Here is a 24,565-nt window from a genome sequence, read left to right as displayed (position 1 = left end):
TGTGAGCTGCCTAACATGATCAAGATCATCTATCACGTAATACTCTATGTTGTGTTTGTCGGGATCCGATGGATAGAGAATACCATGTTATGTTAATTATCAAGTTATTACATATGTGTTGTTTATGATATTGCATGCTCTCCGTTACTAGTAGAGGCTCTGGCCAAGTTTTTGCTTTTAACTCCAAGAGGGAGTATTTATGCTCGATAGTGGGTTCATGCCTGCATTGACACCTGGGACAGTGACAGAAAGTTCTAAGGTTGTGTTGTGCTGTTGCCACTAGGGATAAAACATTGGCGCTATGTCCGAGGATGTAGTTGTTGATTACATTATGCACCATACTTAATGCAATTGTCTGTTGCTTTGCAACTTAATACTGGAAGGGGTTCGGACGATAACTCTGAAGGTGGACTTTTTAGGCATAGATGCGGTTGGATGGCGGTCTATGTACTTTGTCGTAATGCCCAATTAAATCTCACTATACTTATCATGTCATGTATGTGCATTGTTATGCCCTCTCTATTTGTCAATTGCCCGACTGTAATTTGTTCACCCAACATGCTTTTATCTTATGGGAGAGACACCTCTAGTGAACTGTGGACCCCGGTCCATTCTTTTAATACTCGAAATACAAATCTGCTGCAATACTTGTTTTACTCGTTTTCTCTGCAAACAATCATCTTCCACACAATTCGAGTTAATCCTTTGTTACAGCAAGCCGGTGAGATTGACAACCTCACCGTTTCGTTGGGGCAAAGTACTTTGGTTGTGTTGTGCGGGTTCCACGTTGGCGCCGGAATCTCCGGTGTTGCGCCGCACTACATCCCGCCGCCATCAACCTTCAACGTGCTTCTTGACTCCTACTGGTTCGATTAAACCTTGGTTTCTTACTGAGGGAAACTTGCCGCTGTGCGCATCACACCTTCCTCTTGGGGTTCCCAACGGACGTGTCAACTACACGCATCAGTCACGCGTGTGAGGTCGGCGAGACGCTCCTCGATGGCGGCGTTGATGTTCGCCAGCGCGAGGTCCTCCTCGTCGACGGGCTCCTCCTCTGCGGCCTCGTACCAGCCGTCCGCGGTCTCGTGCCAGCCGTCCGTGGCCGCCTCCACCATCTCCGCGTCCCCTTTCTTCTTCGCCGCCGCCTCGGCAGCGACGCGGAGCGCCTCGTCGTCGGCGACCCAACGCGAGTCCGCGCGCTCCTCCTCATCCGTCCGCGGGAACCTGGCTCGGGCGGCGAGGGAGAGCTTGGCCCGCGTGGCCTGCAGGGTGCGCGGTATGGCGATGGAGAGGGCGCCGGAGAAGGTGGAGGGGGAGAGGACGGCGGAGCGGGTGTTGTGATGCGGTGACCGCCGCCGTCTTTTATAGCCGGGGTCCTAGCGGGAAACTTGGGCACGAGCGCGCGGGAACCTTGGTTCGCCATTGCTGTCCCGTCGAGGCCTGCCATGGCGCAACGCCGCGCAAAGAAGACGAACCACGTGGCGTCTTTTTGGGTCGCCGCGTTGGGCGCAGCGTGCGATCCAAACGGACACGCGGACGCGGGCCGCTGTCCGCGTGTCCGCTCGGCCATCCAAACGGCCCAAAACGGACGGCCCAGCGCGTCCGTTTGGGTCGCTCGGTTGGAGATGCCCTAAGAGCATCTCTAGATGCGTCCCAATAATGCATCTATTTTTTATATTTTTATTTTAATAGAGAGAAGAAATTTATAGGTACGGTGAAGACTTCAAAAAATACGAACTAATTTTCAAAGTAGTGCAATATAAACAAATTACAAATAAAAACTTCAAAAAATGAAAAACAAAACTACTTTTTTTATGGCCCCGCCTCGTCGTCTTCACGGTGGCGCTTCCTACTCGTCACCTCTTCCGAAGAGCCGATGTTGTTCGATGCGACGGAGGAACTTGTGTCCCCCTCGTCGTCCTCCTCAGCCTCTTCAGCCTCCTCCTCCTCCTCCTCATGGCCGTCGTCAGCCTCCCAATCCTCCTCCTCGTTGTCCATCGGTGGGGTACTATAGCTTCTAGGCGTTGCAACTCTGTTCCACCAATGGTGCCATCCCGGCGACTTCCCCTCGTTGTTGGTGTCCGGTAGCAAAGAGAGATTGCTCATGGTGAGAGAGGAGAGGAGAGATGAATGGCGCCGGCCGGTTGTAGATCGGAAAAAACATATATATAGTATGAGAAACACGCGTGGGTGTAACTACACCCGGGTCTTATTGTGCGCGGATGAATGGCGGCGCAGATATCGAAGAGAGTTGCGGTTGCTCTTCCGCGGAGTTCGCGCTCCATTCCGGCGGTTCGCGCGTCGATCGATGGGTTGCCACTGCGACGGTTCCCCTTCCCGACAACTGCACCGTCGCTAGGTAGACGACGGTTGAGCGTCCGTTCGTGAGTCGCTGACGCGTCGGTCACGCCACTCCCCGCCTCGCATTTCATTGTGTCCGGCGTGCCCGGAGCGTCCCCTGTGGAGCGGGGACGGGCTCGGGGCGACGGACACCGTATTAGGTCGCGCCGGACGGAAAGAGGTTTTGGAGCGCTCGGCTGTGAACGAAATTTTATCCGCCGCTTCCCAAATCCCTTTGAAGACGCTTTGGAGGACGCGGCTAAAAGCAGCTATCCTGGTCACCCTAAAGCATATATCCGAATTGAAAAAGGAAGGCGCAGATCGGCAAATCAAACTGCATAATTTAAACAAACATTCGGGCCAAATTTTGTTCGCTACATTTTGATAGAGATGAAACAAGGAAGCCTAGTGCTCCGCTTTCTAGGTTAACGACGCCGCAGCGGCCGCTGAGACTACCAAAATACAGCTCACTAGGGAGCTTCGTGACACGGCGGTGGAGTTGGCTCGAGCTCAGTCGCTGTCATTGATCTCGAAATAGCAGGCGTTCTGCCCTGCCTGATCGCGGAGCCATTCCTCCTTCTCGGCATCGCGGCGACTCTACTCCTCCACCAGCTTCGTCACCGTGCCCAGGGCCGAGTCGGGGACGAAGTCACCAGCCATCAGCGTGGGGGCGGCGAGCTCGAGCTTGGCAGCGAGGGTGGGGATGTCATCGTCCTCCGCGTAGTCCACCGGGTAGAACCGCGGCTCTGGGGCCAAAGCGCTCGAGCTGGACCCCTCCGTGAAGGTGAGGCGACGTGGCGCGCTGGAGCTCGACACCTCGTTGCAGCTCGAGCGGCGCCGCGGCGGATCTCGGGACCTCCACGCCTCCAGGTCGCGGAAGAACTGCAACTCGCGCCGCATGAATGCGCGCATCGGCGTCATCCTATGGTGGAGGTACCGGTACGAACCGCGGATGCGGGCGACGTCGGAGGCCCGATGGTCTCGCTCGAGCTCCTCGGCGGTGGTAAGCTTGCGCACGAGGGCCAAATGGGATCCGACGCCGCCCACCCTCCCACCGCCACGGCCTCCTCGACCTCCACCTGACACCATGGCTCTTGTGGGCGCGGGAGGAATGTGATTGGTCACCAGAGAGTGGAGTGGCGGGGACGGATTCTCGCCGCCCACAAATCCCGGCTGTGCAGCCGATAGAAAAGGGCAGCCAATTGAAAAGCAGGGAGTGAAAAGAACCTTGGATCATATATCATTGGCACGCAGCAGTCATCGTCAGAATCCAACATCAGTGACCATCTCCAGCAACGAGAGCTAATTAGATGAGAAATATATAGTTACACATTTCGCTTGAAACTCGACAAATTGGACTTTTATTCCCAACAGATTCAAGAAACTAGTTCATCTATACACTACAAAACAACCTAATTCTTTTCAGCCTCCAGAGGCACTGCAGCTATTCAATTCTGAAGTTTCGACAGAACAAACAGCTGGCCACAGCCGCCCCTAAGCCACGACGGTTTCATGGCATCGGGTGATCTTGCAGCTCGTTTATTCAGGTTAACCACATAAAAGCTGGAAACAAAAACATCCCCAGATCCACGGATGTTTGCGCTCCTGCTCATTCATCGCTCACCAAAAAAGCACCAGCACGACTGGCGTCGACTTTGGGCGAGCTTAGAGCGCGCTCAATCTCTTCCAGGGATCGCCCCTTGGTCTCGACCACGTTTCCAGCTATGTAGAGAACCGCGAGAGCGCACACAGACGCGAATCCCAAGTACACGGTGCTGATTCCAAACTTGTTAACGACGCTCAAGAAGTACAGGCCGATAAAGAAGTTGCATATCTGCAGCGAGAAAGAACAGATAATGAATCATGGGTGCCAGTAGGCAAATCAACAGCACAATAAGTTAATAATAATCATACAACATGATGAACATCTAGAGAGGTAGCAGAAGGGATAATCTGTGTTCAGTTTCTCAATGGTACAAAATGAAGCAGGGTGCAATTCCTTTTTCCAATTTCAACTATTTAACAAAGTGAACAAATCTTAATACTATAAAACAATTTATCACATCTATAAATGGATCAGACTTCACCAAATGCACAACTAACGACTGCCTTGGTTTTTAGACGATGTATGGGATATACTGCTACAGAAGGAAACAAGATACAATTGACTGGCTTAAACATCTACATGTCAAAAGTGTATCCACTAGAGACTTACCCAGTGCATGCCCAGTGATAACGCAACAGCCTTGGCCCTAATTCTGGATGCAAATATTTCGGGAAGGAGAAGTGCTGGAACAGGGCCAGCGCCAAGAGCAAAAGACAGCACATACCTGAATAAAATTGTATTTACAAGATTTCAAGTTAAAATGACTCAAATTGATAGAAGGGTCAGCACAGGGCCATATTAGGTGAACGTAAAACACTTACAGGACAGTGCCAACGACAGCAAGTGTGCCCGAATAAGGTGCCAAAGCCTTCCAGGTGAAGGACAGTGACAGGAGTAACATTGATGCAGCCTTCAAGAGAAAAAAAAAAGAGGTTAATTTGCAGGCCATTTCTTCATTGAGAAACACAAACACACATGGTTTACTGTAGAGAGAGTCAATACCATTCCGGAAAAGCTTGTTATCAGAAGGCTCTTCCTTCCTTGCTTGTCCATCAGTGAAGATGCAATCATGGTGCCTATGAGAAGTACAAATGCACCTCAGGAAAAGCGTTGAAAGTTACAACTAAAATACTGTTAACAACATTGAACTAACCAAAAACATTGGCGGCACTGACAAGAGCACTCGCTGCAACATCAGATGTAATGCCGGCACTGCGGAACACTGATGTAGAGTAGTATACAACCGCATTTATGCCAGCAAGTTGCTGGAACAAAAACAGTGCCGCTCCCATGCTGACAACTACAACATAAGAAACATATATCAGGACACATGTAGAAGAATTTCATCATAATCATTAGCTATGATACATGCACTAATAAGAGAACCAAGAAAAAATCATACAGTGCTAGCCAAGTTATGTAGCCCCTAAAGAATCAACTTCTAGCCAGTACAGGATATTCATGGCATTGCGGACTGTTAAGAACATGGATGGAAGCAACAGTTTGCTAGGAGAAGGTCTAAGCTAATCCTGAGATTATAATTTCGAGCTTGCAACTATGCAAATGTAAGAGCATAAACATCATTCTAATATTTTCTAACATTACTGTGCATTTGTTTTGTCGTCATAGATAATATAGGGAAGCTCTGCCCAAACCACTTGCATCTACAAGATTCAGGACTTCTAAGATACATCAAACTTCATTTATAAGTTTTTGGTACCAAGTCAATGAGTTCGTGTTTGATACTAGCAATAGAAGGGTTCAGAATAACAATCAGAAAACATTTTATCATGATATGGTGCAAAATATAGAGAGCCAAAAGAAGTCAAATCTGATACAGTCTAGCAAAATACCTTTCAAATAGCGTTTGCTGAAAAGATCAAACCAGCTGGCATCTGGCTCATTAGATCCTTGACCACTAGCTTTTAGGTCATACATAACTTCAGTAACTTTTTCCTTCCCATACAATTTTTTTATGGCTGCTTCTGCTTGAGAAAGCTTTCCTTGCTGCAGTTAATCATACAGAAGTTATTCTCAAGTGTTGTGTTAATCATACATGTCATTCTCAAGTGTGGTGTCGGCGTGTCGCCACTTTGAGTACAAAATACGGTGAAAGAATTTACACAACACAAACCTGGAATAGCCAGCGAGGGCTTTCAGGTGAAACAGCCATTCCCAGAGCCAGCAAAATAGATGGAACTACTGAAATTCCAAACATTGTCCTCCACCTGATTACACACATGAAAAAACCACAAACAGATAAAACAAAGTGAATAATTCATCTGTTTATAAGGCCAAATTTGTTGTGATTGCATCTCTAGCCATTTCCTATATATTAAATTAAATAGGTACAAAACATGACTGTTATTCTAACTTCCTTCCCAATAGTTGCATTTGTTCACAACAAACTAAGAAATAGGTCCACCCTTCTAATTACAAAAGCAATTGATCTTGCATGCATCCATGACTTCATAAATCTGAAGTTTTGAGAACTCAGAAGTTGATAGCCAACATGATCTTTTGCACAGGTACAACTAAGTTCAAAAGGCAACAATGAAGTAAAGTAAATGAATGAGGAGATGAGAAAACTCACCATGCAGGATTTTGTGCCAGCGGTAGTCCAGCTACCAAAGCTGCGAGGATTCCAATGCAGATAAAAAGTTGATTAACTGAACCAAGTGCCCCTCGTATTTCAGTTGGTGAAATCTGCAAGGTGCAAATAGCTCAGCTGGCAACGTTCAAACTCACAGACGGAGGTTTCTGAAAAGTGCTTGCAACAATTTTGATATATTACAGAACCTCAGATATGTAAAGGGGCACAAGCGCAGAAGAGATCCCAATACCAATTCCAGCAAGTAATCGACCAATAATCATTGTGCGAACATCTTGAGCTGTTGCACTACAGATGTATTGCGTGTTAGGTTTGCATAGCACTACTATACCTTTTGAACAGTAAATTGTTAAAGCAACCAAGCGAGTCTGAAACACACCTCAAGAATGCACCTACAGCAAGAGGGATTGCGTCCAGGATAAACGTCCGTGTTCTCCCTAACTTATCAGCCAAAGCACCTCCAGTAAATGAACCTACTGTAGCACCAGCGAGGGTTGTGCTAACCACCCATCCTGAAAAAGAAGCATATGCATTGTGAAGCATATAGACAAAACAATATCTCATGGAACAATGCTATGAAGTCCTAGTGTATATGCTGTTCTTATCCATCACTGTAGTGTGCAAACAATCTTTTGCCACAACAAAAAAAAATTGTACATAACTGAAATTTCAAATATCCCTGTTGCAGAAAATAAGAGAAGGTTATGTACAAATAACTGAAGGATGGCTTATACATTGAGCGGGTAAAAGAATTCCATACCTTGTAACACAGCATTTTCGGCAATCCCTAGGTCTTTCGAAAGATATTCAAGTGCGCCATTGACCACACTACAGCACATAGGTTCAAATGAGATATTCAGTTTTGCTATACAATGGTATTCGTCAATTAAAATTCTGACTAGGAAACTGTGCTTTATCCCCTTTGCATGGGAATTATTTTACTCTACAGTTCAGTGAAGAACAAAACATACCCAAGATGGTAGCCAAACAAAATTGCCCCCAAGCAAGCGACGCCAACATATGGCAGAACATTTCCAGAAGATTTAGCTTGAACCTTGTCAGGCAGAACATCCTCAGGGTCAACTGGATGAGGTAGTAAACGAGTCGAGATTAGCTGACATGTTTGAAAACAAATTCCAGTTTGCAAACAGTATCACAAGGGATATCTAACAGTTGTAAGATCATACTTGCTCTAAGGTTCACACAAAACTTGTAAAACATTCAACAATGTGTGTTTCGTATTTTTTTCTGATGAAAACACATTATTGCAGGACCAACATCATCAAGTGCCTAACCCAAAAGAGGGAACCACATTCTAAATTCGTGGTGTAATAGATACGATCCCCCCTGAGCTTCTCTAATCCTAGCTCTTCTCTTGCCCTCTAAAAACTTGTAATGGACCACTGTAAATTTTGAGGTTTATGAAAGGTGTTCAGGCTGGCGTAAGCCCGCCGTAGTTCGATTCAAAAAAAAAAAAGAGCGAACCGTACAACAAAAATACGGGGATACACTGTCATGGTCACCATGTATATTATCAACAGCATGTATAATTCGGAGCCTACTATGGAGCACAACAAGTACACTCCCATTCTCTCTCAAAAAAAGGACACTCCCATGACACAATCACAAACTGAATCTGAGGCAGACAATAAGCATGTGGAAGCCCGGCCGCTGCCAACCACCACCCAGGACGACGACACCCGGTACTAGGCAGTGCAAAGCCGATCCTGTTTTTCCAGCAAATCCCCCCAACAAAATTGATACCCGACACAGCACCGCACGCATGACCCTCCTCCGTCACATCCCCACACGGAATCTATCGACGATTTTGGTGTTGCTAGAGCGTAGAGGCTAGAGGTGAGCCCTAACAACCATCCCCAGATGGCAGAAGCACCCGAAACAAGAGACGCGGGACCGGGGTTAACGAACGACGCACCTCCGGCGGTGGCGCGCACGCGGCCGTAGCGCGGGCTCCGGAAGACGGCGCCGGTGGCCGGGCGGCCCATCTCGACCCCCGCGAGATCCGCCGCCCGCGACCTCACGCCGCAGCAGAGCCCGCGGTCGTCCGGCATCCGCACGACGCTCCTGCTGCTGCTGCCGCTGCCGAAGGACGACGACGACGACGACCTCCGCTCGGCACCGACGGCCCCGACGTGGCCACCCTTCACGACGCACCGCATCATCTTAACGGGGGGGCCTGCCTGCGATCGCACACCACCGCTGTTACTTTTCCGTAAAAAAAAAAGAAGTGGTAACGGAGAAAAGTCGCGGTAAATTGGGGAGTTGACTGGTGGTGGTGGTGGTACGTGGTAGTGGAGTGGAAAACGACCTCGTACCTTGGGGTGGAATTAATGGCGTCCCAATCGGCCTGCTCCCCTGCTATGCTCGCGAGTGGACGGGTGAGGAAGACGATGATGGTGGTGGATTGGAGGAGGAAGACGACGAGTGCGAGCCAGCGCAGCGAGGATATCGTCTTCTCGAGATCCGATAGTTCCGAGGGGAGCGCTGGAATTCCTCTTGCTCTTTTCGAGTTTTTTTTACATTTTTATTTGGCGCGAGCGATCCACGCGACGTGCCGTGCTGGCGACGACGTCGACGTGTGCGTTGGATAAGGATCGCGTCAGCAAACCGATGATGGGTCTGGATCAGGAGGATATATCACTTGGATACGATGGTCCCGGCCGGCCTGGTTTGATACTTCAGGTAGATCGGACTGGGCCTCTTCCTTGGGCCTGTCGGTGTGCGTTCCTCGTTGCTATGTTTCTCTCCCGCCATGTCCTCCTTATCCCGGGAGCTGCTTTACACCGACCAGGTCGGTGTATAACAGCCACCGACCACCCCCAGATCTTTATTGGGCCGGCCCACGATTTGCTGAGACTGGTTTGCTGTGCATTCGGTGCGGACGAGCCGGCCCAAGTTTGTTTTTCTTTTTTCCTTTCTCATTTTTTCTCTGTTTTAAATCTGAACAGTTTCAAATTTGAACAAAATTCGAATTGAACGATTTTCGAATTTGAACAAATTTCAAAAATTGAACGATTTTTTGAAGTTGAACAAATTTTGAAATTGAACGATTTTCGAATTTGAACAAATTTCGAAAATTGAACAATTTTTCGAATTTGAACAAATTTCGAAAATTGAACAATTTTTCGAATTTGAACAAATTTTGAAATTGAACGATTTTCGAATTTGAACAAATTTTGAAAATTTAACGATTTTCGAATTTGCACAAATTTCGAATTTGAACAATTTTCGAATTTGAACATTTTCGAATTTTCACACTTTTTGACTTTGAACATTTTTGAAATTTGAAATTTTTTCAGTTTGAACAAAAAGAAGAAAGAAAAACAAAATAAGAAGAAAACAGAAAAGAAAAAGGAAAAAGGAAAAAAATAAAAAACGAAAAAAGAAACAGAAAACCGAAAAGACACAGCGAACTGGGCCTGGCCCATACCCGACCAGTGGGTGTGCGGTGGCCCGTAGCCACCGACCTGGTCGGTGTATAGGTTTTCCCCTTATCCTCACTTGCCCTAAAAAAACCACATGGGAAACTAAATCTATATAAAAAACTTACTATGTTTCAAAATGGAATTAATATTTCTTTAGATATTCCACGAAAGATATAGTAATTCATATCACCAAGTAGTATCCACATAGGGGGGTGTTCTAGTTTGGAAATGTCAATATTCACCTGTGATGGGTGACGACCACTCGCGTCAACAGCACTCTTCATTTAAAGGACATATTGAGCTAAAGCACACGTGTGTGATGATTCAAACTCCATATAAGGAAGAAAAAAAGGATATTGCCACATGGATTAAACAAGTAATAAGCTAGAAGGATATTCAGCGCGTTGCAACGGCAATTTCTTTAATACTATTTTATGTAAACCAAAGGGTATAAGAGGAACAAAAAGTGATGTACAAAAGTATGTAAGATTGAATTTGTCGTGGCAGTGGAGAGGCTACATTTAATTCATGTGAAAATGCTGATGTGGATAGCTTGCATACACGAATGGGTTTTCATTAGTGGATGTTGATGGAGATGACATGAAAAATTGGATGGTTTTTTTTTTTGAAACTTTAAAGCACTATATTACGCAAACAGCAGGCCGCCTCATTAAAAACCTTCCAGCCCCCTTCGGTACCCTGGAAGGAAAAGAGTGCGTCTGGAACCTGCTGCCGCCAAATCACATGATTACATCGTTTAGGAGTTTCTCTATAATAAATCTAGGGGGCTCATCGACCCAAGTACAAGATAATTTAGAAGAATAAGAGTCCCTAGCTAGTTCATGAGCAACTTGATTGGCTTCCCTCCCAATATGCATAAAAGAAACAGCGCCGATAGTAGTCACTTTGTCCACACATTCTGCAAACACAGCAGCCGCCTCACACCACCAAGTCTCAGAATCATTCATAGCTGCGATCACTTCCAAGGAATCCGATTCCGCAATAATATTATTGCACCCCATACGACAAGCCAGGTCAAGACCCTCCTTCATAGCATAAGCCTCAGCCATTGTTGCCGAATTCACATTTTCGATATAAGAGGATGATGCTGCAATGCATTCTCCCCTATAATCCCGAAGAATAGCACCCATTGATCCGGCTTTAGCATCTTCATGAAAGGAGGCATCAACATTAAGCTTCACATGTCGAACCTCAGGTCTGACCCACTTAACATTTGTGAACTTCTTTTTCCCATATACATTACCAGAGTTTGTCACTATAGAAAGGATGGAGAACTTGCATCTATTTGGTGGTGGAGTCGGCTCATTCATGAGTTCTCCGCCGACGTAGCCACCACAAATACCAACATGTCGTCGCCACAACCTCCTTCAGTTGAATCTCTGTAAATCCTTCAAATTCATTTTCTGTTCTACACATGAGATGCTCCAAAATTGCCGAGCCATCTCTGTCCACAGACATAGCATCTTGAATAACATTATGTAACTCCAACGCCTCCCAAATCTGGATTGACGCCGGATATTTGAAAAGGAGATGCCGCACATCTTCAGCCTCCAAGTGACATATCGGGCACTCACCACTAGTCCCAACATGACGGTTTGTTAAAATACTCTTCAGAGGAATGATGCCATGTAAACTCCTCCAAACAAAAATTTTAATTTTACTTGGTAGCTTCAAACTCCAAATGTTTTTACATACCGGGTTTAAAGAGGAAGAGCCCGGTAGAGCAAGCTGATGTGCTCTAGGCCCAAATTGGTGCTTCCATTGTAAGTAATAGGCTGATCGCACCGTAAAACGTCCATGGGAGTTTGCATTCCAAGCAATAAAATCATCGAAACCATGTACATTTAAAGGAATTCGAGCGATTCGTCCAGCATCAACTTCATTAAAAAGCTCCCCTAGCAATTGTTCATCCCATCTACCAGTAACCGGGGAAATAAGCTCACTCACCTTTGTGTAGACTGCTCCAGCTCTAGGAGAGACAATTTTCCTATCCGGGCTCGAGGGGATCCACGGATCATTCCAGATGTTAATTGCCTCACCAGTCCCAACACGCCATATGTATCCTCTTTTGAAAGTTGGCAAGGCCGCAAGAATACTGCGCCAAGTATAAGAAGCCCCTGCCTTTGGTCCTGCTTTCAGAATATCTCCATCTGGGAAATACTTTGCTCTCAGTACCCTTGCACATAGTGATTCTGGGTATGAGATCAGCCTCCAAATTTGTTTGGCGAGCATTGCAAGATTAAAGGAGTGAAAGTCTCTAAAGCCCATGCCGCCCTCCTTCTTTGGATAACAAAGTTTCCACCAGGCAAACCAGTGCATATGATTACTATTTTCATCATCTCCCCACCAGAAACTAGAGATAGCATCCATCATTCGTTTGCAGACACCTTTCGGAATTTCAAAGACAGACATAGCATAAACTGAAATAGCTTGGGCCACTGATTTCAACAAAATTTTCCTTTCCACCCATAGACAGCAATTTTTCTTTCCATCCATTAATACGTTCTATAATCCTCTCCACTAGGTGGAGGAAACAATCACTTTTATCAGCACCAACAAGAGCTGGTAGCCCCAAATACTTATCAGAAATCGCCTCAGTATCAATATGTAGAGCAACACACATCTCTGCCCTAACCAACACATTGGTATTCGGAGAGAAAAAAATACTTGACTTGGCCACACTCACCAATTGTCCAGAATTAGCACAGTAGGTATCAAGAACATATTGCAGGGAAGTTGCATTATTCATATCTACCTTCATAAGAATAAGAGAATCATCAGCAAAAAGTAAATGTGAGACTGATGGTGCATTCCTGCACACCCTTACCCCATCGATGCCACCAACTTCTTCTTCATGCAATAAGAGACTAGATAATCCTTCCGCACATAACAGGAACAAATAAGGAGATAGTGGATCCCCTTATCTTAGCCCCCTGGTAGGGACAAACATCTCCGTTTCCTCCGAATTAAACCTGACTTGGTATCTCACAGAGGACACACAAGCCATCATCAGTCCAATCCATCTCTCAGCGAACCCCATTCTTTTCATCATATTTTCCAAAAAAACCCACTCTACACGGTCATACGCCTTGTGCATATCCAGTTTTACTGCACAAGTACCATTGGAGCCACTTCTCTTATTTTTAATAGCATGAACACACTCATAGGCCACCAGCACATTATCAGTTATCAAAACAACTGGTGTTGTGCATAGCATGCATGTAAAGATGTGCTATCATTACTACATTAATACATGTTGGTAGAGTTTTGCTTTATAAGATATGTAGATAAATCACGTACATAAATCGATTCTCATGGAACAAAAACACAAAATTGGAGAAGGCGGGACATTTGGAACACTAGAATATGTAGTGCTTAAATTGATTAAACTGGTAAGGAAGAAAGACAGAGTCATATGTAAACAACTTGTTGAATCAAAAAGTTCAGAATTTTCTTCTAGTTACAAATAATCTAAGCAATCCTTCCATAAAAGATATTGTAAGCTCATATATCTTGGATTCGTACATTTTAGAACCATCTAGATACTAAGAATCTAAGACGATCCACAAACATATAAACACATCATGGCATATCTAGGTTGGCCTAAATCATTTTCTGGATGAATATTACATTCTCGCATTTGTATGGACCGGCTATATTCAGATAAATTCTTTTTAAGCACTATGGTTGAAACCAATATTCAAAAAATAACATAAGCTTTTACAAATAAATGTAGTTGTACAATAACACTTTCATTTGTATGTAACCACTGAAAAATTATTTGTACAAAGAAAAAAATCAAATTAAAATACACAAACATTATTATGTAATAAATGATGTTACTTGAAGTTAGAATTTTAGCGGTTAATGTTATACGCTAAACGGAAGAAATAGTTATAGTTTAGTGAGATAGTAATGTATAAATTACTGAGACAAGGAAGCCAAGCGGGCATGATCATTTTGCACTACTCAAATTGGTTTGTATGATTATATTTAGGTGTTAAAAAATGTTCCGCTTTAGTAAACAAGTCTTCGGCAAGTTACCTACCTAATGTTTGGATAGTAGTTAACTCATGGTAACTAGAAAGGTTTCATATTTCGTATTATTCTATGCACAACGAGCAATTTGAGTGATAATAGTGTTAGGTTTTTTTTACTAAGTTTAGGACGGCAACATTTTTTTTCCGAGATGAGGATCTTTTTAAGCATAACCAACAAGAAGATCCTCTTTCGAAGAACTTTTTTACCATGTCATTTTGCAACATAAAACAACATATGTAAAATGTAGATACAAAAATCTAACTAGGGCCACATTATCCAACGTTTCAGTTCGCTCAAGTTCATTATCATGTTGTTGTAAAAAAATCAAGTTCTTTATTACGTTCTGGTTATCTCAAATTCTGGCAGTGTGCTATATCTATCAGGAAAATCCTTCTTAACCCGATGTGGTCATGATCTTTCTCTTTAACTCTCTACAGTGTCACATGTATAGTGGAAGTGATTTTACACAATCGTGCTAACATTTATAACAAGGGTTTATTTCCAAACTCACACATCTCCCACGAAGAAGGTATTCTCTAGAATTGACGACGTGCAGGTGTTTGTGTAATTCAGCTTGTTTGTTCAGAAAATATAAAACCATTTTAAACTTTAACAAAAATCGGGCCAAAAACCCTTGAATTGACAACTTGCAGGTGCGCATGTCGACGAAAATCTAGTGGCTGCTGCTCCCATGGTTATGGTTCAGACGAGAGACTCCAAGACGGAAATATGGTTGCATTATTTCTTGAAAATTTGCATGAGTAACTTAACTATCAAGGTGACATAGACGGGTGTGAATTATTTCAACTTTTTTAAAAACATTTAGATCGAACCTTCTGATATTTTTAGGTGGCAGGGTGCATGGCACCTGAGTGCTTCACCGTATTTCTCATGCAATGGACAGCTAGTGACACCGAGGCGTTGCAGCGTGCACGGTGTGGTGTGGTGGTGACTGTTTGACAAGAGCTGTAAATCGGGTGGCGGTGTTGATGCAGGAGTATGAAAATGAGATCGGTGTACTTGACCGGCAATGATATTTGGATCGATCTGATATACAGGGACTGGACGGTGCGAACTACCGCATGGACCGGAAGTGAATGCGGATCGAGCGACCAAACCAAACCGGCGACGAAGGAGCACGTACGTGCGTGCTGCGATCTGATATAAAGGCGTGTCAGGCCAGGTAGGGTGCGTCAGTGTCACTGATGAGTGACCAAACTGGGTAGGGGAGACGTGACGTTGGCGGTATGTGTGGGGTTTGTTCAGGGTTCAGGGTTCGAGCTCGAGTCCTCGAGAGGCGCCAACGGCTAGCTGGGTTTGAAAATGGTCGGCCGGGCGGCCAGCTCAGAGCGGCAGCTCAGACCACCGACCGGCGTCGAGTGTACGGGCGCTTTCCAGCTACGACCCCACGAGTCCACCACGACCACGAGGCCGCTCCTCCATGGAGCCCGGCGTGTGTGCCCTCCACTTGCGCCGCCGTTGCCCAACCAGCCGCGCGATCGGTTCCGTCGCCCAACAATTGCATCAGCCTTCGCCCGGCCCGCCGTCCTAGGGTCTGTTCGTTTCTAGGATATACTAGAATGGGATGGAATGGTTCCATCCCATCCCATTCCATTCCATTCTCTTCATCTTATATGCTGTGTTCGGTTGAATTTGAACCTGTGGAATGGAATGAATTTTATTTAACCTAGACATCAATTGATTAGAGACTAATTTAATCTAAACGTTTTTAATTAAGCTAATTCCCCCAAATCGGATGAAGCTTGGCCACGCATCCGCGCATGGCCGAGGTCGTCGCCCTGCTGCCCCGCGCTCGGCCGGCCGGCCGAGGCTCCGCGCCGCGGCGAGCATGGAGGCAGTGAGGGCCCCGGCGTTGACGGAGGAGGGGCCGCGAGCGTGGAGGAGGGCGCGAGCACGGGGAAGGGCGCAGTGCATGGAGGAGGCTTGCCGTGCCTCGGCCCACGCCGCCGCTCCTCGGCAGCCGCGCGCGCCGCGCCTCGCCGCCGCCGCTCGGCCACGAGCACGGAGGGAGCCGTGAGGAGGACTGCGCTCGGCCCGCCGTGGCCGCCGCCGCCCCGGCCGCGAGCACGGAGGAGCGAGGAGGAGGGCCGCGCCCGGCCGGCCGTGGCCGCCGCCGCCGCCGGCCGTGCCGTGCTCGGCCCGGCCATGGCCACCATCGCCGGTCCTCGCCGCCTGGAGGAGAGCAAATCGGGGGTGGGGTGGAGAGGGAGACGAGAGAGAGAGAGAGGTTATGCTAGGGGAGAGAGAGGAATTAGCGCTAAGAGCGACCGGTTCCACCTCGTCCGGCCGAATTGGAGGGATGGGTGTATTCCGCATCTCGTGGAAATATTCTCTGCTGAGGAATGAGTGCGTTCCATTCCAGTGCAAAACCGAACACTAGAATCAGTTCCAGGTGCGGAACGGTTCCGTTCTATTCCAGCTAGTTCCAAAACCGAACAGACCCTTATGGAACTGGGTCGCTGTTTTCTCCACTTGCCGCGACCAACGGCAATGCGGCCACGCGGTATACGGCCACAGCTTTCAAATTCGTAACATACCGATTGTGGTACTACGCCAAGAAATCAAAAGATTTTCTTTCGTTCCAACTCCTGATCGTAAACTGTAAGAGCATCTCCAACAGGCGCGCTATATAGGCCGCGCGGCATAAAAACGTCCGATATAGCGCGCGCGGGACAGAATCAGGCGCTCCAAGCAGCGCGTGAACGGCGCGGTGCTGTAAAATTTTTAGGGCGCGCGGCGTTTTGCATAATCCGGAGCGGCATATCTGCGCGCGTCGGCTACAACACGCGGCATCGCTCGTCCAACCGCGAAAAATCCCCCGCGCCGAAACTTCCTCCCCGCGTCGCCGCCTCGAGCCCAATCCGTCGTCTCCGCGCGCGCCGGCGATCCCGACGATGGACGACTCCTCCGACAACTCCGCCGACTCCTCCCTACTGCGTCACACCCTCGCCGCCGCCGCTTCCGCGCGCGCCGCCTAAACCCTATGCGGCGGCGCCGACGCCGGAACCTAACGTGCTGCTGCGCGGGCGCTGTTCGCCCGCCGCGGAGCACTACACGCAGCGCGCTGCCGCGGCGCGGATGGCCGCGCAGGCACCGCGTAACGCGCGCCCGCGCCGAGGAGGGGGAAGGCGCCGTCAACGAAACGGCCTCACGTCGGCCCCGCCGCCGTCGCGCCACCGAAGAAAGCGAAGGCGCCCGTCCCCCGCCGACAGCCTCCTCCTCCGGGGTGTTGACTTGGAAAATGCGGAAGTGTGATATGCATTTGTGATATGCATTGTTTCACTTTGTCCATTTGAACCATATGTCGTGTGTCATTGTTGAACTACGTCATTTTGTGTGTCCTTGTTGAACTATGTGATGTTGTTGCACTTTGTGTCATTTATTTCATGAATTGTGTCATTTCTTTCATGAATTGTGAATGCAAAATAGACTAGAAATCTGTTTTGCGCGCCACGCGCGTCTGTATTTTGCAGCGCTCGGCGGAGGACCATTTTTCCCTGCTGCACGACGCTGTCTGTATTTTACGCGCCTGCGCGGAGGAAAAACGCGCACAGCGCGCCATATCTGTTTACCGCGCGCGGATTCTTGGTTTTAGCGCGCCGCGATATAGCGCGCCTGTTGGAGATGCTCTAAAGTCGCTTTAAGACGACGACGACGCAACTTTCCTGTACGCACGATCTGAATCAAATTTCTGAACGGGCAGTCACCACACCACCATAAAACCACCCGCTCCGCCACCCCACCCCACCCACAGCCAGCAACCACCGATCAGTCAGTCCAGTCCACCGCGCCTCGGCCACATTTGAATGTGAGAAAGAGAGGGAAACCAAGAACCCGGCCTCGCCACCATGCCGAGGACCTCCACCTCCACCACCAGGCGGCCCATCCTCGGCAGGGCCATGGCCATCCTGACCACGCTCCCGCTCACGCCCATCTCCAAGGCCAGGGCGGCCCGCACCCTGCTCCTCTTCAAGCGCCGCCGCGCCAGACGCCTCCGCCACTACAGCTACGCGTACGTCGGCGAGTACCAGTTCTCGCCCTCGGGCTCCCCGCTCCTGCTCCCGCGCCCGCCGGGCCTCTCCGCCTGGCGCAGCGCTGGAAGCAAACGCAGGAGCGCCGCCAAGGTGTTCCTCTCCTCTCTCCTCTGCGGCGGATGCGGCGCCGGCGGGGATGCAGTTGACGTCGCCGTGCTCGACTGCCTGCCGCCGCCCCGGACCGACCCGCCGCGCGCCGCGTACGGCGAGCGCGACGACGATGAAGTGTACGGGTATGACGAGGAAGAGGAAGAGTACGGCGAGGACGAGGAGGTGGACAGCCGCGCGGAGCGCTTCATCGAGAGGTTCTACCAGGAGATGAGGATGCAGGAGACGCGGCGCCTCCTCATCTAGCCTCGCCTCCACAGACCGTGATCCATGGACTCTGCATTCCGCGATTCCGTCTTGGTGCTTGCTCGGTGGAATTGTCGCTAGCTATCTTAGCTGCAGTTCGGTTCGAATGTGTGTTCTTCCTTTTTCCCACGGCGTTGATTGTTGCTGTTCTGTCATGTTGTGACTCGTGTCTGAATTTACCCACAAAGCTCGTTACATCATTACTAATGTTTTCGAGATCAAATCCTTTCATTTGCTCCATTTTCTCTGTCTGTCACGGGCTCACGGCACTCCCCGTTCGAATTCGGCCCTTCACTTCGAAAATCCCAACGAGCGGGAGACAGAGAGCAAAACACGGAAAAGTTCTTGATAGTATACTGATCTGATAAGAATAATATATCGTGTGTAAACTAAGTTCATCGAGGAATTCTTTTCAGGTTACGGAGGGAGAATGCTCTGCTTCGAGAACCGGCGCTGTTTTGTTCTCTGATCCTTGCCTGTTTCCTCGTGCACTGTTGCTGCTCTGTTCTGTTCTGTCATGTTATGACTCTTGTCTGAATCTACCCATTTCGTCAGTGACTCGGGTGTTGTTGATCAACGATTTTCGAGTTCAAACACTGCCTTGGTGCTAGTATCTTTCTGTCGCGGCACATACCACAGTCTCCGTCCGGATCCGGTTGTTTATTTGAAAATCCAAATGAGCGGCATAGCAGAGAGAGCAAATCATGGAAGAGTTCCGCTGACATCAAATCATGGAAGAGTTTCTCTGCCAGCAAATCATGGAAAAGTTCATAATAATCTATTGTGGTAAGAGCACTTCTTCTCTCGTGTAGATTAAGTCCATCGAGGAATGCCTTTCCGGATACACACAGACAAGGCTCTCCTTCGAGAACCGGCGCAATTTGTTCTCTCATCCTTGCCTGTTTCCTGCCCAGTTTATGTGCTGCTTCAGACAAAAGCAAGTCCAGGAAATGCAGCAATAAAAATCCCAGCTTTGCTCAGTGGGAGCTCCGCTCGCAGATCACAACGGCATGATGCCAGAAAGGTTAAAGCGTTTTGAGATAAAGAGGTACATTAACAATTTTCAGATGGATTAGCAACTAGACGATCCAACGGCAGTACGCCAAGCCTTTGCTTCATGATAGATCCAGCAAAAGGTGCAGCACACGATGCCATTCTTCCATCAGCACGCAAAGGTGTAGACTGTTGGTAACATGCAGTAATTTTACAGTGATTCAGACAGGACTCTGTAAGAAAGGAACTCCAGTCTACAACTCTAGAACAAAGAAACTTCAAGTTCTTAACATTATTCAGTGGAAGGGAAGAAATGCCCAGGACAGTGAGGACAGTGCATACACTTTCAGTAGGAGCACGTTTCAGTTAGAGAGTACAAAAAGTGAAATAACACGAGGCCGTTTCGATCTTACATGACTGTACAAATTTTCCTTGCGGAGAAATATGGTACATATCTGCAGAGTGTTACTTATACGTGATCACGTCAACCAGAAAGATCCCCTTCAGCATTGGTCAGATGCAAACTCACCGACAAGGGCCTCAAGTATGTCATTCTCGATCGCGACGCTGATATTGAACGCTTCCACCTTGCATGCGTCCTGGCTGGCAGTAGCCACTTGGTCCAGCTCTTTCTCCGCTGCTCGGTTTGAAGGAACCTCGTCGACAGGGTCCATCCATGTGCTGATCTCCTCGGACACCTCCCTCTTCAGCATGTCCTTGCTCAGAGTGAGAGGGAGCCTCAGCCACGCCTTGTACCCGCATTTGCCGAAGTTGCGGAACCTTGAATCCAGCGACTCGACGATGCAGTCGAACAGGAAGTTGGTGCGCTGGTACTTGTTCTCTTCCTCGAAACCTAGGCTCTCCGATCCGTCGCAGAAGCAACCCTCGACAGTTTCCAGCATTTCGACAATGAAAGAATGGAGTGATAGACTTGATGGCATGCCGCAGAAAAGGCTACTGTCCAGAAGCAGTTCAGCGTTTGCAACAGCCTCTCCAATGCTGTGGAGCCTCCCTTCTAAGAAGTTGAAGTCATGCGCCGCAAAACTCTGAACATGTGGAATTTCTTCACGGCCATGAGCATCAGTCTTTGTTGTGTCAATGGACATGGCCAACTCTACCATGTCAGAGTCCAAATTGAAGAGGTCTTCCATCTTGTTCTCCATTGAAACAAAAAATTCTTTACCTTCTGCAAGCAAAACAACAATAGGTTATCATTATAATCAACTTCAGTACACATGCAAAAATCTACTAATCCAGTTTGTTCTGTAACTAAGAACTGTTTTAAGCTTCTCCGCGAAAAAAGACATTTTTAAGCCGAGCGAAATTAACTATATTGTAACAGAACATTCTGATAATAGTTCAAATATTAGTGATACATGTAGATTATTTATTGCTTTTGCTACTCATTGTGATCATGATCTTCAAACTGTTTTAAGCTTCTCTTCAAAAAAGAACATTTTTAAGCCGAGCGAAGTTAACTACTACCTCCGTTCCCTTTTAATCGACGCAGAGAGATGCTTCTGCATGCGTGTACTTAGGTGGTGCCCGCGTTAATTCTGAACGGAGGTAATATATTGTAACAGCACAGTCTGATAATAGTTCAAATATTAGTGATACATGTAGATTATTTATTGCTCTTGCTAATCATTGTGATCATGATACTGAATCCGCAATACAGCGTCAAGATGTGCACTAAAGCAATCAATTTTGTGGCCAGATGCATTTTTTGCAAAACATAAGTATTCATTTGAGGTTTTATCAACACGTTTGTTTACTTGAATTCAACAACTGAAGTCATTTAAATTAATTAAAGAAAAATATATTTCTAGCTCAATTTTTTTTAAGAATTGAGTCATTAAACCCAGCTTTATAGACCGCTACAAACTTAAGTTTTGCTGGGATTACTAGCTATATCAAGTATCCTTCCATTCTAGCTCAAAACATTCAAGGTGATAAAAAAATTACCATTCTTTTCAACTGGACTGCCTAAGGAGGAAGCATCATTTGAAAAGCATGCTTCGAGGACTGATGTTGGACTTGGCTGATTGGGCTCATCATTTGTGCATGTAACGGAAAAATCAGCCTCTCGGTCACCCTGGAACTAGAACAGAAGAATGTTTCAAATTTTCAATAGCCAGCAAGAAACAATAGTGTGACCACAGTAAAATGAATGTCAGGTCAAGTACAATATTACATCATCAAAGGCTTGACAACGTCCAATGACAATTTTTAACAAATTCACAAATGTACCAGTCATGGATTCATGCAAATGCTTCCTCAATCAATGCCATTAGACAAAGTGTTATGTATTAGCAGTGGAATTTCAGTCTATATATAGTGAACAAACAGAAAATGGAAAGGCAAATATCAAAGAAGTATTCTCATCATTGATCAAATAAATATTTCTGAAGTGATGATAAAACTTCTAAAAAAGATGGCACAATGATGTAACACGGAAACATCCAAACTGACCTGATAACACTTGTGAAATCCAAGCGATTGATCATTGGAATTGCATACGGTGTCAGCATTATTCAGAGGAGCTGATGAATCGGAATAGTTACTGCATTGAGAGGCTGAGGTGTTTGTGTCAGCATTATTTAGAGGAGCTGATGAATCGGAATGGTTACTGCATTGAGAGGCCGAGGTGTTTGTGTCATCAGTAAGGGCAGCGATGAGCTCCTGGAGCAATGACACGGTCAAGTTTGCTGAATGAGCGTCACTTGGTGCAACCTTATCAGACAGGCCAAGCTCATCGATTTTCGCTTTCAACAACCTGCTAAACTCCTCTTTCTCAGATGTAGCGCCCGCACAACGATATTCAATTTCCAAACATTTGGCATCCACTACTGGCATTCTTGTACAACTGGTATCAGATTGCGTGCTTCGGAACCCTCTCTTCTCTGAAACTTGGCCGAGTGACGAAGCCCTGGACGCCGGTCTCATGGATGAGCTAGAGGCAAATGCAGCTGCATTACGGTCATCTCTGTTACTACTGAATCTCGTACCATGGTCGATCTTCTTGCGTGATCCTCTTCTCGGCCCAGACGCATTGCTTACATTCCTGCTCGTGGACGCCAGCCCGCTCCGATCGATCCCGTCTCTGCGAGTGCTTCTTTGCGAAGTGATTGAACTCATCGGTTCCCTGCTTGGACCGGAATTGCATGCTGCCCTCCTGCTGCTACTACCACCAGGTGCCAGTTCAGGAGCATTGCCGATCGAACGCGTTGCACTAGCCAAGTTCCCAGACGCGATGCTCCTCGGAACATCCGGCCTAGAGAAGGTTCCCCTCTTTCGCAGCAGCCTTTGTTCTCCAGTTCTCAATCCAGCGCCGGCACTGCTCGATCTGACCCCGGCACAGCTGCCCATTCCCCCAGTTCTTGCTCTGTTATCCTTTCGCATGCCGTCCACATCAGGAGTGCCTCTACTCATACTTGCATCACCAAAATATGTTCTTGGCACCATAATTGGACCTTCACCCGCACTGCTCGGTCTGACCCCGGCACAGCTGCCCATTCTCCCAGTTCTTGCTCTGTTATCCTTGTGCAATGCATCCCCATCAGAGCTGTCTCTACTCATGTCTGCATCACCAAAATCTGTTCTTGGCACTACAATCGTATCACTACCACTCATCACCAACCCAGCACCAGCATCGCCTGCCATGGCGGTCTCAACGGAGCGCTGCATCCGCTGCCACCGGGACGAAGACCCGACGGCGCTGTCCGGCTCCGCGTCCGCTGGAGGAGCGGCCAGGCTGTCGGACCGGGACAGGAAGTCCTGGAGCGTGCCGCCGGCGTGGCCGCGGTGCTGCGGCGAGGAGCAGGCGTACGCGCACGCGAGCCTGCCCCTGGAGGAGCCCGGGTCCAGCAGCCTGGCCGCGGCGGCGTGCACGAGGCGCGCCCGCCTCGGGCTCCGCGCCGGCAGGTCGGCGCTGTGGTGGCTCCGCGCGTGCGCGTGCGCGGACGGGCGCCGGCTCAGCATCACCACCACCGACGACACGGCGTCTTCTTGCACCGCCGCCGCGTCCACCTTGCGCTGCTTCTGCGGCCTGGGCGGAGGGGTGGTGGTGAGGGGGGCGTCGGCGGGCCAGGACTCGAGGCCCATGAGCCGTGCGACGACGCCGGGAGGGGCGGCGGCGGGGGAGTCAGACCCAGCGGCCATTCCCAACTTGGGGCGAGGCGGGGGTGGCGGGGCGGGGGACGGCGGCGGGGCCGGGAGGAGCCTGCGGGTGGAGGAGGAGTTTGAGGAGCGGGCGGCGGAGGGGAGGAGGCGGCGCGGGGAGAAGAGGCGGCGCTTGCGGGCGAGGCGGCGGTGCCAGTCGAGCAGGTGGAAGAGCACCCCGCCCGCGCACCCCCCGGCGTTCAGCGGCGGCTTCTTCTCCACGATGGCCAGGCTGCCGCCGCCCATCCTCCACTCGCCAGTCGGCCACTGCTCACTCCGCCGTGTAGTGTTCTTGGTTTCGGCGACGCGTGCCTGGGTCCGGGAGCAAGAAAGCGGAGGATGTTGTAGTAGGTGGCACGCAACGGCAGCTAGAGCTCGGCACGCGCCGCGAGGAGGAAGAAAGGAGCCGCTCTGACCACTGACAGGTGGGGCTGCGCGGAGAGTGGGCCGCGGCGTCAGTGGGAGTAGTGGGTTGGTGTGGCGTGAGCGGCGCCGCGGACGGGACGGGACGGGAAGGACGCGTCGTGAGGAAGGAAAGCCAGGCAGCCAAGTGAGCAGTATGAGTGGCAGCCTTCTTCGCGTCGGCACGGGAGCCGAGGCTGGGGAAGAAGCGGACAGACCTGAGGAAAGGTCAGTGTACTGTACAGGCCTACTGGTGTACAGTAGTGGTGTGGGAACGGGAACGGGAAGCGATGGGCTAGATGGTGTAGTGGTGTACCTCACCGGCCGGACGGGGAGCCTTCTCATCTTCTCCTGCTTGCCATGGAAGATATAATAAATGACAAAAAAAACATCATATTTATTTTGGATCATCTTATCACATAACCAACATTTTTGGCCTTTTGTACGTACGTATAAATACATTTTTAGGCCGGTGTGCGGAACACATAGTGTTATCCTCTAAGCCCCCAGTCCATACACCGAGGATCAAACAATC

General features: G+C 48.4%; 3 protein-coding genes across 3 annotated transcripts; 1 reads left to right on the top strand and 2 right to left on the bottom strand.

Moving 5' to 3' along the window:
• Positions 1–3,678: 3,678 nt before the first annotated feature.
• LOC124660558 (plastidic glucose transporter 4-like) lies at positions 3,679–9,090 on the bottom strand. The gene is made up of 14 exons (XM_047198379.1): positions 8,894–9,090; positions 8,494–8,758; positions 7,529–7,640; positions 7,318–7,385; positions 6,937–7,069; positions 6,746–6,845; positions 6,540–6,652; positions 6,081–6,174; positions 5,800–5,953; positions 5,100–5,246; positions 4,949–5,022; positions 4,768–4,856; positions 4,556–4,670; positions 3,679–4,174 (listed from the first exon to the last, which is right to left on the bottom strand). Exons 2-14 carry the CDS (start codon positions 8,738–8,740, stop codon positions 3,950–3,952), a joined length of 1,671 nt encoding a protein of 556 aa, XP_047054335.1. The 5' UTR covers positions 8,741–8,758; positions 8,894–9,090; the 3' UTR covers positions 3,679–3,949.
• Positions 9,091–17,934: 8,844 nt separating this feature from the next.
• LOC124664293 lies at positions 17,935–18,474 on the top strand. The gene has a single exon (XM_047201845.1). It carries the CDS (start codon positions 17,935–17,937, stop codon positions 18,472–18,474), a length of 540 nt encoding a protein of 179 aa, XP_047057801.1.
• Positions 18,475–19,799: 1,325 nt separating this feature from the next.
• LOC124667187 lies at positions 19,800–23,874 on the bottom strand. The gene is made up of 5 exons (XM_047204505.1): positions 23,034–23,874; positions 22,098–22,889; positions 21,940–22,043; positions 21,433–21,568; positions 19,800–20,653 (listed from the first exon to the last, which is right to left on the bottom strand). Exons 1-5 carry the CDS (start codon positions 23,872–23,874, stop codon positions 19,971–19,973), a joined length of 2,556 nt encoding a protein of 851 aa, XP_047060461.1. The 3' UTR covers positions 19,800–19,970.
• Between the last annotated feature and the right edge of the window lie 691 nt (positions 23,875–24,565).

The sequence above is a fragment of the Lolium rigidum genome, chromosome 6 (genome assembly GCF_022539505.1).
Source record: "Lolium rigidum isolate FL_2022 chromosome 6, APGP_CSIRO_Lrig_0.1, whole genome shotgun sequence".
Taxonomy (NCBI): domain Eukaryota; kingdom Viridiplantae; phylum Streptophyta; class Magnoliopsida; order Poales; family Poaceae; genus Lolium; species Lolium rigidum.
This window is presented reverse-complemented; position numbering and strand designations above follow the sequence as displayed.